Source organism: Staurois parvus, unplaced genomic scaffold, assembly GCF_062004578.1.
Source record: "Staurois parvus isolate SC_StPar_1 unplaced genomic scaffold, SC_StPar_1.0 ptg000536l, whole genome shotgun sequence".
In the NCBI taxonomy this organism is placed as follows: domain Eukaryota; kingdom Metazoa; phylum Chordata; class Amphibia; order Anura; family Ranidae; genus Staurois; species Staurois parvus.
In genome coordinates this window covers 622,683-641,931 of record NW_028318332.1, presented here as the reverse complement: position 1 = coordinate 641,931, position 19,249 = coordinate 622,683, and the positions used below count along the sequence as shown (strand labels likewise).

The following is a 19,249-nucleotide window of genomic DNA, read 5'->3' as shown; positions in this document are numbered from 1 at the left end:
GACTGTGTTAAATGTTTGATTAGAAATCCTCTTGATCAGGAAGTAGAGTCTGCTGAGGATATGGCGGATTTACCCCGTGCTTTTATTTGCTGTGGACGAATTGAAAGATTCAATACAGCAGGTTTTGCGACTGGCTCTTTTGTCTATACAAATGCGCAAAATCTTGTGGTTGAAAAGCTGGTCGGCTGAATTGCCTTGCAAAAAATTGCTAACAGATTTTCCTTTTCATGGTGAACGCCTGTTTGGGGAGGCTTTGGATAAGTATATCCAAAAAATCTTAGGAGGAAAGAGTGCGCTTCTGCCAGTGAAAAGACAGACTAAGCATCTGCTCTTTAAGGGGTCTGGAGCTTCTAGTGCTTCAGCTTCCAGTTTCAGCACTCACAAGCATCTAGTACTAGAGGCAAGTTGCAAGGCCAGGGGCAGAAGAAGCCCTGGGTTCAAAAGCTCTCTAAGGCAAGTGCGAAGTTCACCTTATGAAGAAGTGCTGCCACTCGTGCGAGTTTGTGTTTGTGGGGAACTTTTTTTTTTTTTTTTCAAGTGCCTGGAGAGAGGTGGGTCATTTCCACTATTTCACAAGGGTGCAAAATGGAGTTTCAGGTCATGCCCCCTCTTCTTTTTTGAGATCCAATGTACCCACAAATCAGCAAAAAAGGAATTCCTGGTTTCAAACCCTTGATCAGCTGTTTCAGGGAGTAATTGTTAAGGTAAATTTAACTAAGAGGTTCAAAGGCTTCTACTCACAGCTCCAAAACTGAATAGGAATGTAAGGCCTGTCATAGATCTCAAGGCATTGAACCAGTTTCTAAACTTTCAGATGGAATCAGTCTGCTCAGTGGTAGCTTCACAAACTGAAACTTTCTAGAATCCATAGATATCAAGGATGCCTCCGTGCATGTGTTAATTTTTCAGTCTCATAAAAGTTTCCTGTGGTTTGCAGTAGAAGTCACCATTTTCAGTTTGTGGCTCTACCTTCCAGGCTTGCCACAGCAAAATTCTGGCTTCGGTGTTGGACCTGCTAAGTACTCAGAGCGTATCGGTGTTAGAATATTTGGATGATCTATTGCTCAGGGAGCAGTCGGTTCCAGTTCTAAGGCAGAATGTGCTTCTTGCTGTAAGGTTTCTAGAATCTTTAGGCTGGTTTCTAAACACTGAAGTTGGCTTTGAAGCCAGTTCAAAGCCTGGGATACATAAGGGCTGATCTTAGATACGTTCCAACCTTCCTGCCCCAAGGAAAGAGCCATGCGCTGAGGGAGCAAATTCAGGTCTTAAGAAGGAAAAGGTGTCCTTGTGTACACCTTTGCATGAGGGTGTTGGGGTAGATAATGTCTTCATTTGAGGCAGTTCCTTATGCACAGCTCCACTCCAGGCCTCTGCAGTGGAACATTCTGTCCGTCTGGAACAAGAAGGTCCAAGCACTGGTTTATTGTATGTCTCTGACCCCCAAAGTTTGACTGAGTCTGAAGTGATGGTTGGTGGCTCAGAATCTGGAAAAAGGGAAATCTTTTCTTCCGCTGCTTTGGAGAATAGCGAGCACAGATGCCAGTCTCTCGGGTTGGGCTGTTCTGGAGGGAGCCACAGTCCAGAGAAAGTGGTCTCATCTGGAGAACAGTTTGCCCATCAATATCTTGGAGATTTGGGCAGTACGCCTTGCTCTGAAATTTTGGACGATCACACTGCATGGGTATCCAGTCAAGGTACAGTCCGACAATGCCATGACCGTGGCTTATATCCTCTACCAAGGGGGCACCAGGAGATGGTTGGCTCAGGAGGAAGTAAACCACATTTTCTATTAGGCAGAGTTACATGTGCCTTTTCTATCAGCAATACACATTCCGGGGGTAGAGAACTCGCAAGCTGGTTTTCCCAGTTGCGAGCAGTTTCGGGGAAATGGTCTCTGTACCCAAAAATTTTCCTGGCAATTTGCCAGCATTGGGAAACCCCAGACGTATATTTGTTGGCATCCAAGTTCAACAACAAATTTAGCAAATTTGTGTCCAGGACAAGAGACCTGGTTGTGGTCGGGGTAGGTGCTCTGGTTGTTCCTTGGGACCAGTTCTCCCTAATCTATGCCTTTCCCCTCGATTCAGCTTCTCCCACATCTCTAACGCAGGGTTCGAGAATAAGTCATTTGGATGATATTGGTAGCCCTGGCCTGGCCCAGGAGGACTTGGTATGCAGACATTGTGAAGATGGCTGTGGACGGTCCATGGGCTCTTCTGGCCCAGCCCACCCTTCTGTCTCACGGAGGAATCAGGGGATTTCAGGCATAGTGGTCTCTACAGTTTTGAACGCCAGGAAGGCAGATCAGTTGACAGATCAGTGTACCAGGCTGCTGCTGGCACCATGCGATGACCAGTCACAGCAGATCACATGGCAACTGTACACACTGAGTAACTTCCATTTATTGCTATTCATTGAGTACTATTTTGTTATTCTGTTATTGGTCAGTGATCACATACATGCACAGACAAGACAAATCAGTGCATCTGTACCATATGATAGCTGTGGCAACTCACAGCTTCACAATAGTACACACTACACAGCAGTCATTTCTGTGAACATTAAGCACGTGGAATGCCTGATCCTGGATAATCAATACACAACCTGTTGTGAAATTGCATAAGAGATTAATCTTTCTGTGGGAACGGTGAACACAATGATGACAAAGTGAAGCAAGCTGTCCTAGGATGGTTCAGACTTGCTGACAAAGCTTTCTAGGCATTAGTTAAACAATGGGATAAGTGTATAAATGCAGCAGGGGAGTATGGAGAAAAATAAATTCAGTTTCCACTCCTTGCAATTTGTTTAATTCTATAAACTCAAAATTCCCAGTTTTGACTTAAACGCCTCTTGTAGATACCATAGTTTATGTACTCTATAACTTTCCTACAGACTAAATAATATACACTTGTTTGAGTTCTTTTTACCAAAGAAATGTAGCAGAATACATTTTGGCCTACATTTATGGAAAAAAAAAAAAATTCATTTGGGTGCAGTGCTGCAATGCTGAGTAATTGTCATTCAAAGTATGACCATACTGAAAGCTAAAAATTGACCAGGGAAGGGGTGAAAGTGTCCATTATTGAAGTGGTTAATAAAAATATTGAACAATTGTCTCCCCAACAGGTAATATTTCAGGGCATCCAAGGCCCATTTGATAGCCAAACATTCCTTTTCAGCAATGGCATAGTTTTTCTCATGTTTATTAAGCTTTCTGCTTAGGAAGACCACAGGTTGCTCCTCCCTATCTCTGATTTGGGCATAAATATACATGTATGACATGAGTAACTGACCTCTATGAACTTATATGATCAGACAGAGGATTTGTCTATATATAATAATAGCCCATAGGGGATAAATCATGTCCTGTAAGACAGGAGAAGGATAGGCTAAATATTCAGTCCATATGTCTACGTATGTTACAGTTCAACCAATACATGCACATAAGAACATAAACACATTCAGCTAGTGCACCTATGTACGAAAACAATGGTTGAGCTAAACATGTTAGATATTGTCAGGAACGTCGGAGTGAGAGAAATAATTTTAAGGGCCATCATTCATAGTTAACTATAAAGTGATAATCTCTGAAGGGTTTTAAATCATTGCCTATGGTACCAATGTCTGTTACTGCTCAGTTTTAAGGCTTGAAATATTGGGTATCTACATTCTTACTCATCACAACCTCCTCTTTTATACTTTACCAAAACCTTAAGTAATACACTACAGAGCAAAAGTTTTAGGCAGGTCTGAAAAATGCTGTAAATTAAGAATACTATCAGGTGTCAATAGTTTATATTTATAACTTAACAAAATGGAAAGTAAAAAAAAAAAACAGAAGAGAAATCCAAATCAATATATGATGTGACCACCCTTTGCTTTCAAAACAGCATGGATTCTTCTAGGTACACTTGCACACAGTTTTTGAAGGAACTTGGAAGGTTGGTTGTTCCAAAATCTTTGAGAACTAACCACAGATCTTTTGTGGATATAGTCTGCCTCAAATCCTTCTGTCTCTTCATGTAATCCCAGATAGACTCTCTGTCTCTGTGGGTACCATACCATCACTTCCAGGGCTCCTTGTTCTTTATGCTGAAGATTGTTCTTAAATACATTGGCTGTATGTTTGGAGCGTATTGTCCTGCTGCAGAACAAATTTAGGGCCAATCACATGCATTCATGATTGAATGGTATGATGAATAATTATATGCCTGTATTTCTCAGCATTGAGGACACCACTGATCCATTTGCAGAATTGCACGCCCCAAACTTGCAAGGAACCTCCACCATGTTTCACTGTTTTCTGTAGACACTCATTATTGTACCATTCTCCAGCCCTTCAGTGAACAAACTGCCTCCTGCTAGAGCCAAATAATTCACATAACTCATCAGTCCAGAGCACTTGCTGCCATTTTTCTGCACCCTAGGTCATATGTTTTCCTGCATAGTTGAGTCACTTGGCCTTTTTTTTCACTTTGCAGGTATGGCTTTTTGTCCATAATTCTTCCATAAAGACTACTTCTGGCTAGATTCCTCCGTACAGTAGATGGGTATACCTGGGTGTCACTAGTTTCCACCAGTTCTGTGCTGATGGCACTGCTTGATATCTTCCAGTGTCCAAGGGAAGTAAGCATAATGTGTCTTTCATCTACTGCATTGTTTCCTTGGCCTACCATTGCATCCATGGTCCTCAATGTTTCCCCATTTCTTTGTGCATCCTTAAAAGAACTTGAGCAGCACAACTCAAGTCTGCTTTGAAATCTTTGTCTGGGAGAGACCTTGCTGATGCAGTATAACTACTCTTGTTGCTGTGCTCAGTCTTGCCATGGCGTGTGCCCTGTAACACGAAACTGTCTTCCACTACCTCACCTTAGTAGTCTGGCTGTTCCTCACCCAGTTTTAAACCTCTTAAATAGCTGTTTGTTTCAGTTAATGGCTGTGTTCCAACCCACTTAAAACATTGGTTATCATTAACACGTGCTTGGTATAATTGACTAATCATACACATGACTTTAATCCTACAAAATCCCTGACTTTGTGCAAGTGTACAAAGTGTGCAAGTGTAAGTATGGATGTGGGTTTGAAGCCAAAGGGTAGAGATGGTAAATATTGATTTGATTTAGATTTTTCTTGTGTTTGCTCACTTTGCATTTTGTAAATTGATAAAAATAAGCAATTTATATATATATTTGAAAGCATTCATACTTGACAGCATTTTTTGACACCTGCATAAAACTTTTGAACAGTTTGTGAATTATGTTCTTGTGCACAAAAATTAAAGTGAAAGTTCAAAGGCTAAACCTACTCCCACCCCCATTCTAAGATTGTTCAATCTACCCTGTGAAATGAAAGATGCCTTTACCTACCTAATTTTGAAGCCACTCTGGTTCAATCCCATGATCATGTTCCAGAACTGGTTTGAGTGTAGAGGAAGGACAGCCGATAACAGATGCCCCATAGCAAGCCTATGAATGATGTCACCACACACACATTTGCAGTTGTTGGCGACCTCTTCTCTTCACTGAATCCACTGGAATGATCATGTAACTGGAACGGAGTGGCTTCAGAATAGGTAAGTATAAGCATCTTTTCTTTTGCAGTGTAGATAAAATAAGCTTAGAATGGGGGTGAGAGTAGGCTTAGCCTTTAGTTAGATTTTGACTGAGCTTCAACTTTAAAGGATGAGTTCGCTTTTTAGACAAAAATAATAAATGCACATTTTTTGCAGGTAGAAAAATGTGCATTCATGATTTTTGTCTACTGGAGCCTGGAAAGCATTGCACCAGCGAGCTGTAGATCATTGATGCCCTGCAGGTCTCCTACAGACCTGTCAGAATTTTTTTTGTGTTGGATAAAAGAGCAAGCAGATATTCTGAGAGGAAGCTTCAATGAACTACTGCTGAGGCTGCCAAGTCTTGTAGGCACTCACTCACAGAACTCTGTGAATGAGTGACGTGGTCGTGTGGTTGGAGCTGTTTTCAAATCTGACAGTATGGGGAAAGTTTTCCCCATACTATTTGTCAGATGGAGGGGGGGAGTCGGCTGCAGCTATAAGAACATGTTACATGTCCCCCCCCCTAAAACGTGTGGAACATGTAACATGTTTCCAAAGGTGAACATAGCCTATGTAAATCCTACATTTCATAATTCTAATATGTACCTGCTGTACCATGTACTTGTATGAAAATGTATCCTGTTCTGTTTGTATTGCTTCCTTGCTGTGAAACCCCTAGTGTTCTTTCCAGTCTCTCTACTTTCCTATAAAAAAAAAAGTCACCACACTAGGCATGAGAGCTCAACATGGTCAGTTCTCTAGCTGTGCTGGGAAATCATTCTGCTCTCCTCCAATTATCAAACTTGTGCTGACAAGCCCCCCCCCATGCAGACATTCATTGGGAAGACCTGTGTACTGCTGTTTCTCCACCCTCACCTCTCTATGCAGCTGAGAATCGAAGGTATGTGTTCACTTATAAAAAAGGGGAAAAAAGTTTTTTTTTATATCTTTGCATAAATGTTTTACTTTTCATCTCTAATTTAAACTGTATGGGTTGTTTTACAAAGTGAGGGTTTACATATACTTCAACTATAGTGTATTTTTTACAGGAAATTTGTGTTTGATAAACATACTCGCTAATATGTGAAAAAATGACTGCTGACAGCCCAGAACTTTGAGACTCTGATACTCCAGAAAGAAGGTCTCTTTCATAATAAAGCTAGGACACAAACCTGTTTTTCGTAATTAGCATTGGACATTTTCCCAAGACTACTATTGGAATTATTCAAGCGTTTTCTGTGAAACAAGTACACGAGAAGTCAATCTGCATTTTTATTACAGTTCCTGAAGAGTTTATTTATGAATGGAAAAAATGCTAATAATTTCAGACATTGCTGTTCTTTCAGATTGTCCTCTCAATCCAGCTCAGCTCTCTGCTAAGGTTTATATGCCAGTCAATATATATTTCCTATTAGGCAATAAAAAACATGAATCTACTGAGTCGCTGTGTAGCATAATCATCTATGGTACAATGGAATACAAAATTAATTATCTACAGAAGGGAATCTATGCTAAATCCAGTGGTACTGTTTTAACAACAGAAATGTTCTACAGTCTATCACTATCAGACTATCATTTTAAAGATTCAACAGTTACATGTCTGCATTAGTACTGTACTAATGTACTAATGTCCCTTCTTTTTAACAACTATCTTACTTTAAGATCTGATGTATAGATCTAGAGTATATAAAAGAACTACTCTTAAAAAAATGTACAGAAAATATAAAAAAAAGTGTGTGTGTGTATGTATATATAAAATCCCAGGATGCATAGTCCATACATTTTTCAAGATACTCTTTTACTTGTAAATCCAAGCACAAACATTACAAATCACTCATTTCAATCAATCATTTTAGCAATGCAGCAACAGTTTAGAGAAACCATGCACTTTTTCAAGCTGATATGCAATGTACCGGTACTTCTACTTGTTTGCCCTTCCTGGGAACTAAAAAAAAATAATTAATATCTTGATGTACTACAGTACTAGTCCCATCATTCCACCATATCATGAAGATGAACAAAGGCAGAAATATTTAGCCTATGCGACAATCATGGCGCTCTCTCTACAGAGAAATTAGTGTAAACAAGAAGGGACAAGAAGTTTGTTGTTTGCAAGATCACCAGGTGAAAATAAAGGGAAAAAAAACCTATTAGAAAATAAACTCATGCAGCCACCACATCTAAGGACTGGTGAATGGTAATATATAATTTTTGTTTTGGGGTTTAAACACACTTTTAATGCATTGCAGTACCTATTTGGCTTTATTCTAAGATGTGTTGAGAGGCTAGAGAGTGATAACTTTGATTTAATTGGCCAGCTTCAGTATGCATTCAGTATGCTGTATTTCCTTTATTGTAGCTTTAGAGAGCAAACATTTGTTAATATTGGAGCGTTTGCCTTTAAAATCATTTTTGGTGTGACATTCATTTTGCTACATGCTTATTCCTTTATATTATGTTATTGCTTAAAAATAGTGATGTATAGATTAGCCACTACATAGCGCTCTTAGTGCCTCAGTGCTATCACTCTGGTTCCTAATTAACAGCTATTGCAATATTACATACTGTTAGGATATTAGCCACACAGAAGTGCATTGATTTGACTGAGTCAGATGACTCCTAGATTTGCATTGTGATAAATAACAGTTACACCCAACAGTTGCATTGCACTGCCCAGCAAGAAAGAGATCCTGGGCATGTCATGAATATTCATACAATTTTTGAATGACGATTCTCAGCTCCTTTTAGTAAATCAGCCTGTATTTCTCCGAATCCTAATAACATGGCAGCACTTTCTTCTTGGTCCCACGAAAAGAGTGACAATTATTTTGTTACTTATATGATATAGAATAATATAAATTACTCTATTATTTATACACACCATAGCATTGTTAAAAAAAAATCAATAGGTAGGGTAGATCCCTTTATAATGATCAAGACACATAATCAGTAAGTGCAATTAATCGGTGCAGATATCTAGCCCACTGATGTCAAGTGTGGGTGGCCTTTTAGATAGTTACATAGTTAGTCATGGTGATGTGCCTCGTGATGGAGCGTGACGTGGAGAGGAAGGTGATCTCACACCTCAGGCTCAGTACCCCTGGTAAAGTGACAGGTGGCATGAGAGCCTGAAGTGGCACAAGTGTCTGGCAGTTCTGGTGATGACGGCTGCAGATCGGATGTAGGCTGAATTGTGCAGGTGCACTCAAACCCTGTTTTTTTTTATAAGTCAGTTTTTTATAAGTCAGTCGGTTTTACATTTTTCTGACCTAACATTTGCTGGTTCATACATAGACACACACTATGTTGCAAATGGTTCTCCATATACCAATCTCTATTATCCATCCCACCCGGGCAGGTTGGCACTGGTCAGAATTTTTTACTGTTTCCATACCTTTTATACTGTATGTATATCCATCAGTCACCATCACCATGTATACAGTTATAGTTATTTACACATATATATATATATATATATATATATTTTTTTTTTTTTTTTATGTATAATGCAATCCTATATTGTTTGGATCATGTACCCATAGTCCAGACTTAATTAACTAGTATTTTTCACATTGTCATAATTGCAATGTGTTTTTGTATTCATTGTGTTCATAATTGTGCTTTTTGGATCCCTTCCATTTCTTATCCTATTTGTGTACGTCAGGATTTCCTATATATAATTTTTACCCATGTTTTTACTTCCCATCATTTTAATTTCATTTCACTATAGTTTTTTTTTTTGTTTCCTCCTTTTTTTATTTCCTTTTTATTTCTTTTTTCTTTTTCATTTCTTCTTTATTTCCTTTCCATTGTATTTATCCCACAAACACCTTCCAAGTCCTTCCTTCCCCTTTAACCGCTTAAGGCCCACCCACAGTACATTTACTGCTGCAGGGCAGGTCCGCTGCGCAAAATCGCGTGTGTATATATACACACGTGATTTTGCATTTCCGAGTACGGGGTGTGCCTGACCGCCCTACCCGTGCCGCCAATCGCGGCCCCGGGTGTCAATCACCGGGTCCTGGCCGGTGATTACCCTCCGACGCCCGATGATTACCAGCAAACACCGACAGGGAAGGAGGGCTGCATTGCATTACAATGCAGCCCTCCTCCCTGTCAGTTTGGGCATACTGATCAGAATAGCCATTCCGATCAGTGTGCTTACAGTGAAGCACACCCCTGCCCCCTAGTAAAACACTCCCTACACACAGGTAACCCTATTATTGCCCCCAAATGTTAACCCCTTCCTCCCCAGTGCCATTAGTACAGTCAGTGCTTTTTTTTTTACACTGATCACTTTATTGGTGTCACTGGGGATGTCAGTGACACCAAGTCTGTTCCCCACCAGCGTCAGAATGTCCGATGCAGTCCCGCTATAAGTTGCTGATTGCCGCCATTATTCGTATTAAAAAAAGTCATATTGCCTTTTGTAAATGCTATAACTTTTGTGTAAACCAATTAATTTACATGCATTGGGATTTTTTTTAGCAAAGACATGTCGCAGAATACATTTTGGCCTAAATTTATGACGACGTTTGATTTTTAAGCCCCGGCACCTGCCAGCATCTGCATTTAACCCATATGCTTACCCCCCCCTTTTACCCCAGCAAGTGCAGTGTTAGTAGGTCACTGTCACTTTATACATTGCACACAAAACCGCAGTGTTCCCAGAATCAGCACCGGTGCTTCCCCCATTCACTTCCCAACCCGGAATTCAGGTGGAAACAGCAAATTTAACTACTCTTCTTGATTTTTTGGAGCTGTTTTTCACTGAAGATCTGTATGCATTGATTGTGGATCAAAGCAATTTATATGCATAACAATTAATCGCTGCCAACCCAAATTCAAACCTTGCCAGACCATTCACATGCAAACTCATTGCATGGGCATTACTAAAAAAAATTAATTGCGGTTGTATTGGTCCACAGACCCGATTCATCATATGCCCGTGTTCTCTGCTGCTATGGCCAGGCATAGATATGAGAGTATAATGTGTTTTATGCATTTCCACGACAATACAATCTGTCGTCCTTGGGGTGACCCTGAATTTGACCGGCTCCACAAAATTTGGCCCCTTGTAAATCACCTTAACCAAAAATTTGCAGATGACTATACTTTCCAGCAAAAAATCTGCATTCATGAGTCCCTCGTTAATTTTTCTGGCCGCCTTTCATTCAAACAATTTCTCCCCAGCAAGCGTGCCAGATACGGGGCCAAGATGTAAAAGACCTGTAAGAGGACAACAGGCTATACTTATAAGTTTTGGATTTATGAGGGAAACGATTGTCACGTGGAGCCCCCCGGATGCCCAGACTACATGGGGAGTAGTGGCAAGATAGTTTGGGACTTGGTGTCATCCTTTTTGCATATGGGGTACCACTTATACATGGACAATTTTTATTCAAGCGTACCACTATTTATACATTTGTACAATCTTGGAATTGGGCGCATGTGGCACCGTGCAACCTAATGTGTGTTCACCATTAGAAGTGGGTGGATGCAGGGCTGTATATTCTAATAGTGGGCGTACCACACACTTTTTCTGACAGATTTCTTCTCTTGTTTTCATTCAGTCCACAGGAAACATGCAAATAAAAAAGAACATGGCATATATACCCAACAAGGACCAGCGACAAACTGGTACATCGCTGGACTTTGGTTTATACCAGGATGATGCCTACAGCTGCAGGTATCATCCTGGTATCGTTTTTTTTTTCAGCCGGTGATCGACTTTTATGTAAAACCAATCTTAGTGGCTAATTAGCTGCAGGATTGCTTTTACAAGCAGTGGGAGATGATGCCCCTCCTCCCCTTCTGCCTTCCTCGGCCTTCTTGGGCAGTCCCGTGCCATCGGGGGAACCTGGGAATGCAGCTGTTTTTTTCTGCCAGATGACCTTAGAGCTGAATGGAGGCTGGAATGGACCTGAATGGTGCCAATCATCTCTATAATCTAAGAAATCTGAATCTAAGAGCATTTCATCACTTCAGTTTTGCAGGATATAAACAGCGCCATTTGTAATTTGGGAAAACATCTGATCACACCGATCTTGGCTAGATTAGATAATGTAAGGGCAGAGGAGATATCTAGAGTCGGATAGACCTCAGATTTCTCAAAGAATATATGACAATGCCCATTGAAGTTAAAAGGGATATTTGCATTCCCTGTGATAGCATTAAAAGTGATCAAAGAAAAAAAAATGAAAGGGACAGTGTAAAATTAATTAAAAAAAAATCAAACAACTTAAAAAAAAAAAAAAAAAAAAAAAAAAAAATTGTTTAAAAAAATTTGCGTTTGAAAAATTTCTGCGCAAGTACTATGTGACCCACCATTTTATTCACTAGGGTATCTGCTTTAAAAAAATATATAATGTGTGGGGGTTCAAAGTAATTTCCTAGCAAAAAATGATTTTATTTTTTTTATGGGAACAAAGTGTCAGAAAAGGCTTGGTCTTCAGGTGGTTGGAAGAGTGAGTGATGTGCGGCATACACTTCTAATGCTGGGCATAAAATGTCCCCACCCCCCCAAAATGACCTCTTTTTGGAAAGTATACATACCCAAACTATTTGCCGAGAGGCATGTTGAGTTAATACAAAAAGTTTTTTTTTTAACCACAAGTTTTTTGAAAATGACGAAAAAATTTTTTTTATTTTTTTTTACACAAAATTGTCTGTTATATGATGTACTGCTCACACATGCCATGGGTAGATGTGGAGTTACTCCCCAAAATACATTCTGCTACTTTTCCCGAGTATGGGGGTACCACATGTGAGAGACGTTTTGGCAGTCTAGCCAAGTACAGGACCCCAAAATCCTATAAGCACCGTCAAGCTTTTAAAGGGCTTTATTTGCTCATTACACTTCCTGACTACTTATCACAGTTTCGGAGGCCCTGAAATGCCAGGATAGCACCACTGACCCCTTTTTGTAAAGTAGACACCATAAGGAATTTGATATGCATGGTGAGTATTTTTCAGATCTCATTTGTTGCCACAAGTTTTTCAAAAATAAAGAAAGAAAACAAAAACACATTTTTTTTTTACATATATTTCAAAACCTTGTGAGAAAAAATTAGATCTGCAAAATACTCACCATGCCTTTTTTTAAATTCTTTGGTGTGTCTACTTTCTAAAAAGGGGTAATTTGGGGGGGTTTGGTGCTATCCTGGTATTTCAGGGCCTCCAAAACTGTGATAGGTAGTGAGGAAATTAAATGAGAAAGTTACGCACCTTCAGGCTTTCAAAGTGGTTATTGGATTTAAGGCTCCTGTATGTTACTAGGCTTCCAAAAAGTCTCACATGTGGTATCCCCATACTCGGTTGAAGTAGCAAAATGTATTTTGTGGTGTAATTCCATATATACCCATGACTTGTGTGAGTAATATATAATTTAAGTGACAACTTTGTCTGAAAAAAAAAATGTTTTTGTCATGTTCCAAAAACATTTGGAAAAAAAATAAATCTTTCATGGACTCAATATGCCTCTCAGCAGAGAGCTTAGGGTGTCTACTTTCCGTAAAGTGGTCATTTGGCGGTGTTTGTACTGTCCTGGTATTTTAGCACCTCATGAAATGTGATGGCCAGGCAGAATGTAAAAGCTGTGTAATTTCCATTATCTATACCATAGTTTGTAGATGCTATAACTTTCACACAAAGCAATCAATATACACGTATTGGGATTTTTTTTTTAACCAAAAACATGTAGCAGAATACATTTTGGCCTAAATTTATGATGACATTTTAGTTTTTTGGATATTTTTTATGACAGAAATGAGAAAATATTGTGTTTTATTAAAAAAAAAAATTTTGGTTTTTAGCGCCAAAAATAAAAAGTGCACAAATGATCACATACCACCAAAATAAAGCTTTTGTTTGGGGAAAAAAAAGGGTTTAAGTTTCATTTATGTACCATATTGCATGATTGCGTAATTGTCAGTTAAACTAGTGCAACGCTGTATAGCAAAAAATTTGTGTAAATTGCAGTATCTATACCATAGTTTGTAGACGCTATAACTTTCACACAAAGCAATTAGACACTTATTGGGATTTTTTTTTTACCAAAAACATGTAGCAGAATACATTTTGGCCTAAATTTATGACTAACTTTGAATTCACTATGTATTTTTTATAATCGAAAGTAAAAAATATTGTTTTTCTTCAAAATGTTCGGTCTTTTTTTGTTTATAGCATGAAAAATAAAAAGCACATAGGTGATCAAATACCACCAAAAGAAAGCTCTATTTGTATGAAAAAAAGGACGTACATTTTGTTTTGTTACAGCATTGCATGACCGCACAACTGTAAGTTGAAATAGTGCAGTGCTGAATAGCAAAAAGAGGCCTGGTCATTAAGGGGGGTAAATCCTCAGGATGGCAAGTGATTAAATCATTAACTAGATGTTTCCCGTTTTGTTCCACATGCCCCCCCTGCTCTATATAAGGCTCCTTCTGTGTCAGTGTTCTCCCTGTGGTTGAGAAAGGAGCTCGCCGGTCCTCGGATCCTGCGCATGCTTATGACATCATACGCCATCGCCGCTGCTCCGGAGTGTACAGAGACTTGCCAGGCTTTCACATCAGTCTTCATCTAATACCTCTTAAGCACTCCCTGCTGTCAGCCGGAGTTCACACAGACATGCCAGGTTTTTACATCAGGCTTCACTCAACACCCCTTAAGCGCTCCCTGTCCAGCCAGCATTCCTGTTCACTGTTCCAGAAACCAGCTATGAGGTGTTGTGCTCTTTTAACCCCTTATGAGCCTATTTATTACCATCTACATGTGAGTGGTTTAACCTATGTTCACCATTAAATATGTCTTACAGTCTACACTCAGAGGCGCTGTGTTTCTCTTCTATACTTGCTCACCTGACCTCAGAATCAAATCTTACCTCTTCTTGTTATCAAAGAATCTCCTTGTTCTCTTGAGCCTTGGAGATGGTCTCTTGCAAAATTCTGTTACATTGAAACAATTCAAGAGTGTCTTGCATAGCTGGAATTGAAGACTCAGGAACAGCATTGGACAGAAATAAAGGGCGAAATCCATAGTTAGCAAAGAAGGGAGACTGTTTTGTAGCAGAGTGTTTTGAGTTATTGTATACAAATTCAGTCAATGGCAATAATGACGCCCAGTCATCTTGCGAAAGTGAAACAACAGATATACTGTTCGGGGGTCTGATTAGTTCTTTGTGTCCGTTTGAGGGCGGTATGTAGAGGAAAAAGACAGTTCTACCTTTAGTGTTTCACAAGGAGCCCTCCAGAACTTTGAATCAATTTTTGAAAACCATTGTTGATTTTCCTTCCACTTCACAATTATGTGCCACTTTGTGTTAGTCTATCACATAACATCCCAATAAAATACATTTACGTTTTTGGTTTTAACATGACAAAATGTAGAAAATTTCAAGGAGCATGAATACATTTTTAAGGCACTGTAGACAACAATGTTGACTGGTAGAGATGAGTGAATCGAACTTGGCGAAGTGGAATTTGTTTCGAATATTAGGAAAAATTTGATTCGCACCGAATCCGAAAATTAGCAAACTTCGGATGCACGAATCGAATTTTTCCCGATCGGCCGATTTTCATCCCTTCTACAGCCGGCAAAAAGTGTCCCTGTAGAGAGCTCCGCTATTTCTGACAGTTCTCTGACAGTTCCTTCACATGTACAGCGGTTGAAACATTGTATCTATTTGTTTCCATTTAGGATACAGATGTTTTTATTCGGAAACAAATAGATACAATGTTTCAACCGCTGTAAATGTGAAGGAACTGTCAGAGAACTGTGAGCAATAGCGGAGCTCTCTGCAGATACACTTTTTGCTGTACTGGAATTCTTCTTCATCCTCATCCTTCTTCATCCTCATCCTTCTTCTTCTTCTTCTTCTTCATCCTCATCCTTCTTCTTCTTCTTTTTCTTCATCCTCATCCTTCTTCTTCTTCTTCTTCTTCTTCATCCTCATCCTTCTTCTTCTTCTTCTTCTTCTTCTTCATCCTTCTTCTTCTTCTTCTTCTTCTTCTTCATCCTTCTTCTTCTTCTTCTTCATCATCATCCTTCTTCTTCTTCTTCTTCTTCATCCTCATCCTTCTTCTTCTTCTTCATCCTCATCCTTCTTCTTCTTCTTCTTCATCCTCATCCTTCTTCTTCTTCTTCATCCTCATCCTTCTTCTTCTTCATCCTCATCCTTCTTCTTCTTCTTCATCCTCATCCTTCTTCTTCTTCTTCTTCTTCTTCTTCTTCATCCTCATCCTTCTTCATCTTCTTCTTCTTCTTCTTCATCCTCATCCTTCTTATTCTTCTTCTTCTTCTTCATCCTCATCCTTCTTCTTCCTCATCCTTCTTCTTCTTCTTCTTCTTCTTCATCCTCATCCTTCTTCTTCTTCATCCTCATCCTTCTTCCTCATCCTTCTTCTTCTTCATCCTCATCCTTCTTCTTCTTCTTCTTCATCATCCTCATCCTTCTTCTTCTTCTTCATCCTCATCCTTCTTCTTCTTCATCCTCATCCTTCTTCTTCTTCTTCTTCTTCATCCTCATCCTTCTTCTTTTTCATCCTCATCCTTCTTCTTCTTCTTCATCTTCATCCTCATCCTTCTTCATCCTCATCCTTCTTCTTCTTCTTCATCTTCATCCTCATCCTTCTTCATCCTCATCCTCCTTCTTCTTCTTCTTCTTCTTCTTCTTCTTCTTCATCCTCCTCATCCTCCTTCTTCTTCTTCTTCTTCTTCCTCATCCTTCTTCTTCTTCATCTTCATCCTCATCCTTCTTCTTCTTCTTCTTCTTCTTCTTCTTCATCTTCTTCTTCATCTTCATCTTCTTCTTCTTCTTCATCTTCTTCTCCATCTTCTTCTTCTTCATCTTCTTCTTCTTCTTCTTCTTCTTCTTCATCTTCTTCTTCTTCATCTTCTTCTTCTTCATCTTCTTCTTCTTCTTCTTCATCTTCTTCTCCTTCTTCTTCATCTTCTTCTCCATCTTCTTCATCTTCTTCATCTTCTTCTTCTTCATCTTCTTCATCTTCTTCATCTTCTTCTTCTTCTTCTTCATCTTCTTCTTCATCTTCTTCATCTCCTTCTTCTTCTTCTTCGTCGTGCCCCGTGACTGCCCAAATGAGTGAAGTGTGCGGTGATTCTAAGATCGACGGCACTCATCTGCATGTCATACTGACTGACAGTATTATTTCTCTTCCCCAGCAGACTCCAAGGGCATTTAAATTAAAGGTACAGTGTTCTGCACTAATATAAAGGCTCTCTGAAGCCTAGAAACCCTTTTTATAAGTTAAATTCGCAGCGAATAAATTCGCATCGAATCGAATTTATTCCACAAATTCGGCGAATCAGCCGAATCGAATTTTTGAATAATTCGCTCATCTCTATTGACTGGTCTATCTCTTTAAAATATTTTGTAAAGGCTAAATGTTATTATCTAAATCATAGGTATTAAACTTTTCTAAACAAAGGGTCAGTTTATTGTCCTTCAGACTTTAGGGGGGATGGACTCTGTACATTGGGAGTAGAAAAGGTCCTGACATCATTGGGGAAAAAAACAATGCCTCTAACTTTGGTGTCAGAAGGAGGAATTGTGCCCCTTTGTTGGTGTTTACTATAGTAAACAGTGTATTGGTATTTAGAATAAAGAGGGTGTGACTTCCCAGAGGGTATAAAAGCTATTGATTTGTTAAAGTATTGCTTAAGATCTGACAACACAATTGGAAGCTCCTTTATCACTCAATATAAAAGGATCCTATAAGGAGTTTTTCGCTTCCTAACTGCTTAGAGTGGATGATGTGCTTTATCACAGCAAAGTATATGAAACTTTTCGAGACTGCACAATGAGGGTAAGGAGACCGGACGCCTTTTTTGTGCAATTCATGAACATTTCTTTTTAAAACCCATGTATTGTATCTTCTTGGATAACAGTGACTGGTGTCTAAATTGTGATGTATGTACACATTTTATTTTAATTAATTTAAATTTTTTAAAGTCCTAAAACAGCATTGTTTTTGTAAGCATTTTTCATATATAGGTTCATAGGCAGATCACAGTCTTGAAAATAATTGCTTTTCCATGTTATTTAAAAATTGTTCTTGCTATATTATTGCTCCTTAAAAAAAACCGCGCTGTTTTTTTTTCCAGAGAAGCATGTATTTCTTCTGAAGTTACCTGTGGGTTTTTATTCTTTGTATCCTGAAAACTTCTTCTGGCAGTTGTGGGTGCAATCCTTCTTGGTCTACCTGACCTTGGCTTGGTATTAGGAGATCCTTGAACTGTCCACCTCCTTAATAGGCGATTGAACAGTATTGACTGGCATATTCAAGGCTTTGAATATCTTTTTATAGCCTTTTCAATCTCTATAAAGTTCCATTACCTTATTACACAGGTCTTTTGATAGTTCTTTTCTGCTTCCCAAGGCTCAGTATCTAGCTTGCTCAGTGCATCCACATGAGAGCTAATATTCATTGACAACACACACTAATTGCAATTTAAAAAGTCACATATATAATTGCTATTTTTAACCTGTGTCTATCACCTTGTGTGTCTGTATCAAGGGCAAACATTCCAGGGTATGTGAACTTTTGATCAGGGCCATTTCGGTGATTTCTGTTATCTTTATAATTTAAAAAGGAGACAAGCAACTATATGATAATAAATGGCTTCATATGATCACCATCCTTAAATAAAAAAGTTTTTTTGCATAAGTCATATTTTTGATATATATGCCAAAATGTAATGATTTCTGACAGGGTATATGTTAGATTCTGTTTATAGCAATACAGAACAGACAGTGCACAGTCCACATGTAGTTTTGTTTCTCTGCAAACAGGAAACAACAACTTTTATTATAGAGAAAAGACAGAGTTTAACTGTAGATGTACACTGTAGCCACAAACCTCTGCACACTGCCATCTACTTTGCTCAATACTGATGCTGATGAGGTTGTTGTACAAAAATACAATAAACATTGAATTCTACTACTCCCATTCAACAACTACTTCTTATGTTAGTGCCGTTTCAGATCTCAGTTCTATAAATCTGTTTCTTGTAAGCGGTTTTGTCAAATTCTCTAATCCACTTTTGTTTCTCATGGGTTGGAGGTCTATGCATCTTATCCCATGAATCTGGGTCTGGTTTTAATGCTACGTGAGCAACATAGGACAGTCATTTGGCTGGGACACCTTTATTGCTTCTGGTAGATTTCCTGATTGAAGCCTCTACCTTCATGTGATACTGATGTGGAATTTCTCTCAGTTTGAAGTGTTTGTGTTCCTTCATAACATTTGTTGACAATTACATGACTATTATATTTCTACTGATGGTTACCTTGTTTGTGTCTTGGTGTAGAATTCTGTATCCCTCTTGAGATTCGCTGTACCCCACAAGTACACCTTCCTTTGTGCAAGCATCCCACATTTGTATGTATTTTTTGGGATGTGCACATAGGCTTTGCTTCCAAAAACACCATGCTTTCAAAGATGAGGTGCAACTTTTGGATTGAAGAACATATTCATTACCTGAAGAAAAATCATTTTATTCCTTCATACCTTTGGCATTTTGTAGTTTGGCTTGTTTTTGCATTCTAGCTTTCCAGATTCTGCAATCTAGTTGTAAATTACCTTGTTTCTTGCACACAAAGCATTCATGTGTTTCTTGTTGCATGTTATTGTTTTTATTCCTATTTTTTGTCTTTAAAGCAGACTCTGTGAAAGAGGC

At 38.9% G+C, this 19,249-nt stretch overlaps 1 protein-coding gene across 1 annotated transcript in view; it reads left to right on the top strand.

The window, feature by feature from the left end:
• LOC149451494 (protein unc-13 homolog B-like) overlaps positions 1-6,937 on the top strand; it is a 189,968-nt gene extending 183,031 nt beyond the window's left edge. The window contains exon 8 of the mRNA XM_089690608.1: positions 6,604-6,937. Coding sequence (XP_089546734.1) covers positions 6,604-6,618 — 15 coding nt within the window. The 3' untranslated portion in view covers positions 6,619-6,937. The remainder of the gene's footprint in view (positions 1-6,603) is intronic.
• Positions 6,938-19,249: the final 12,312 nt, after the last annotated feature.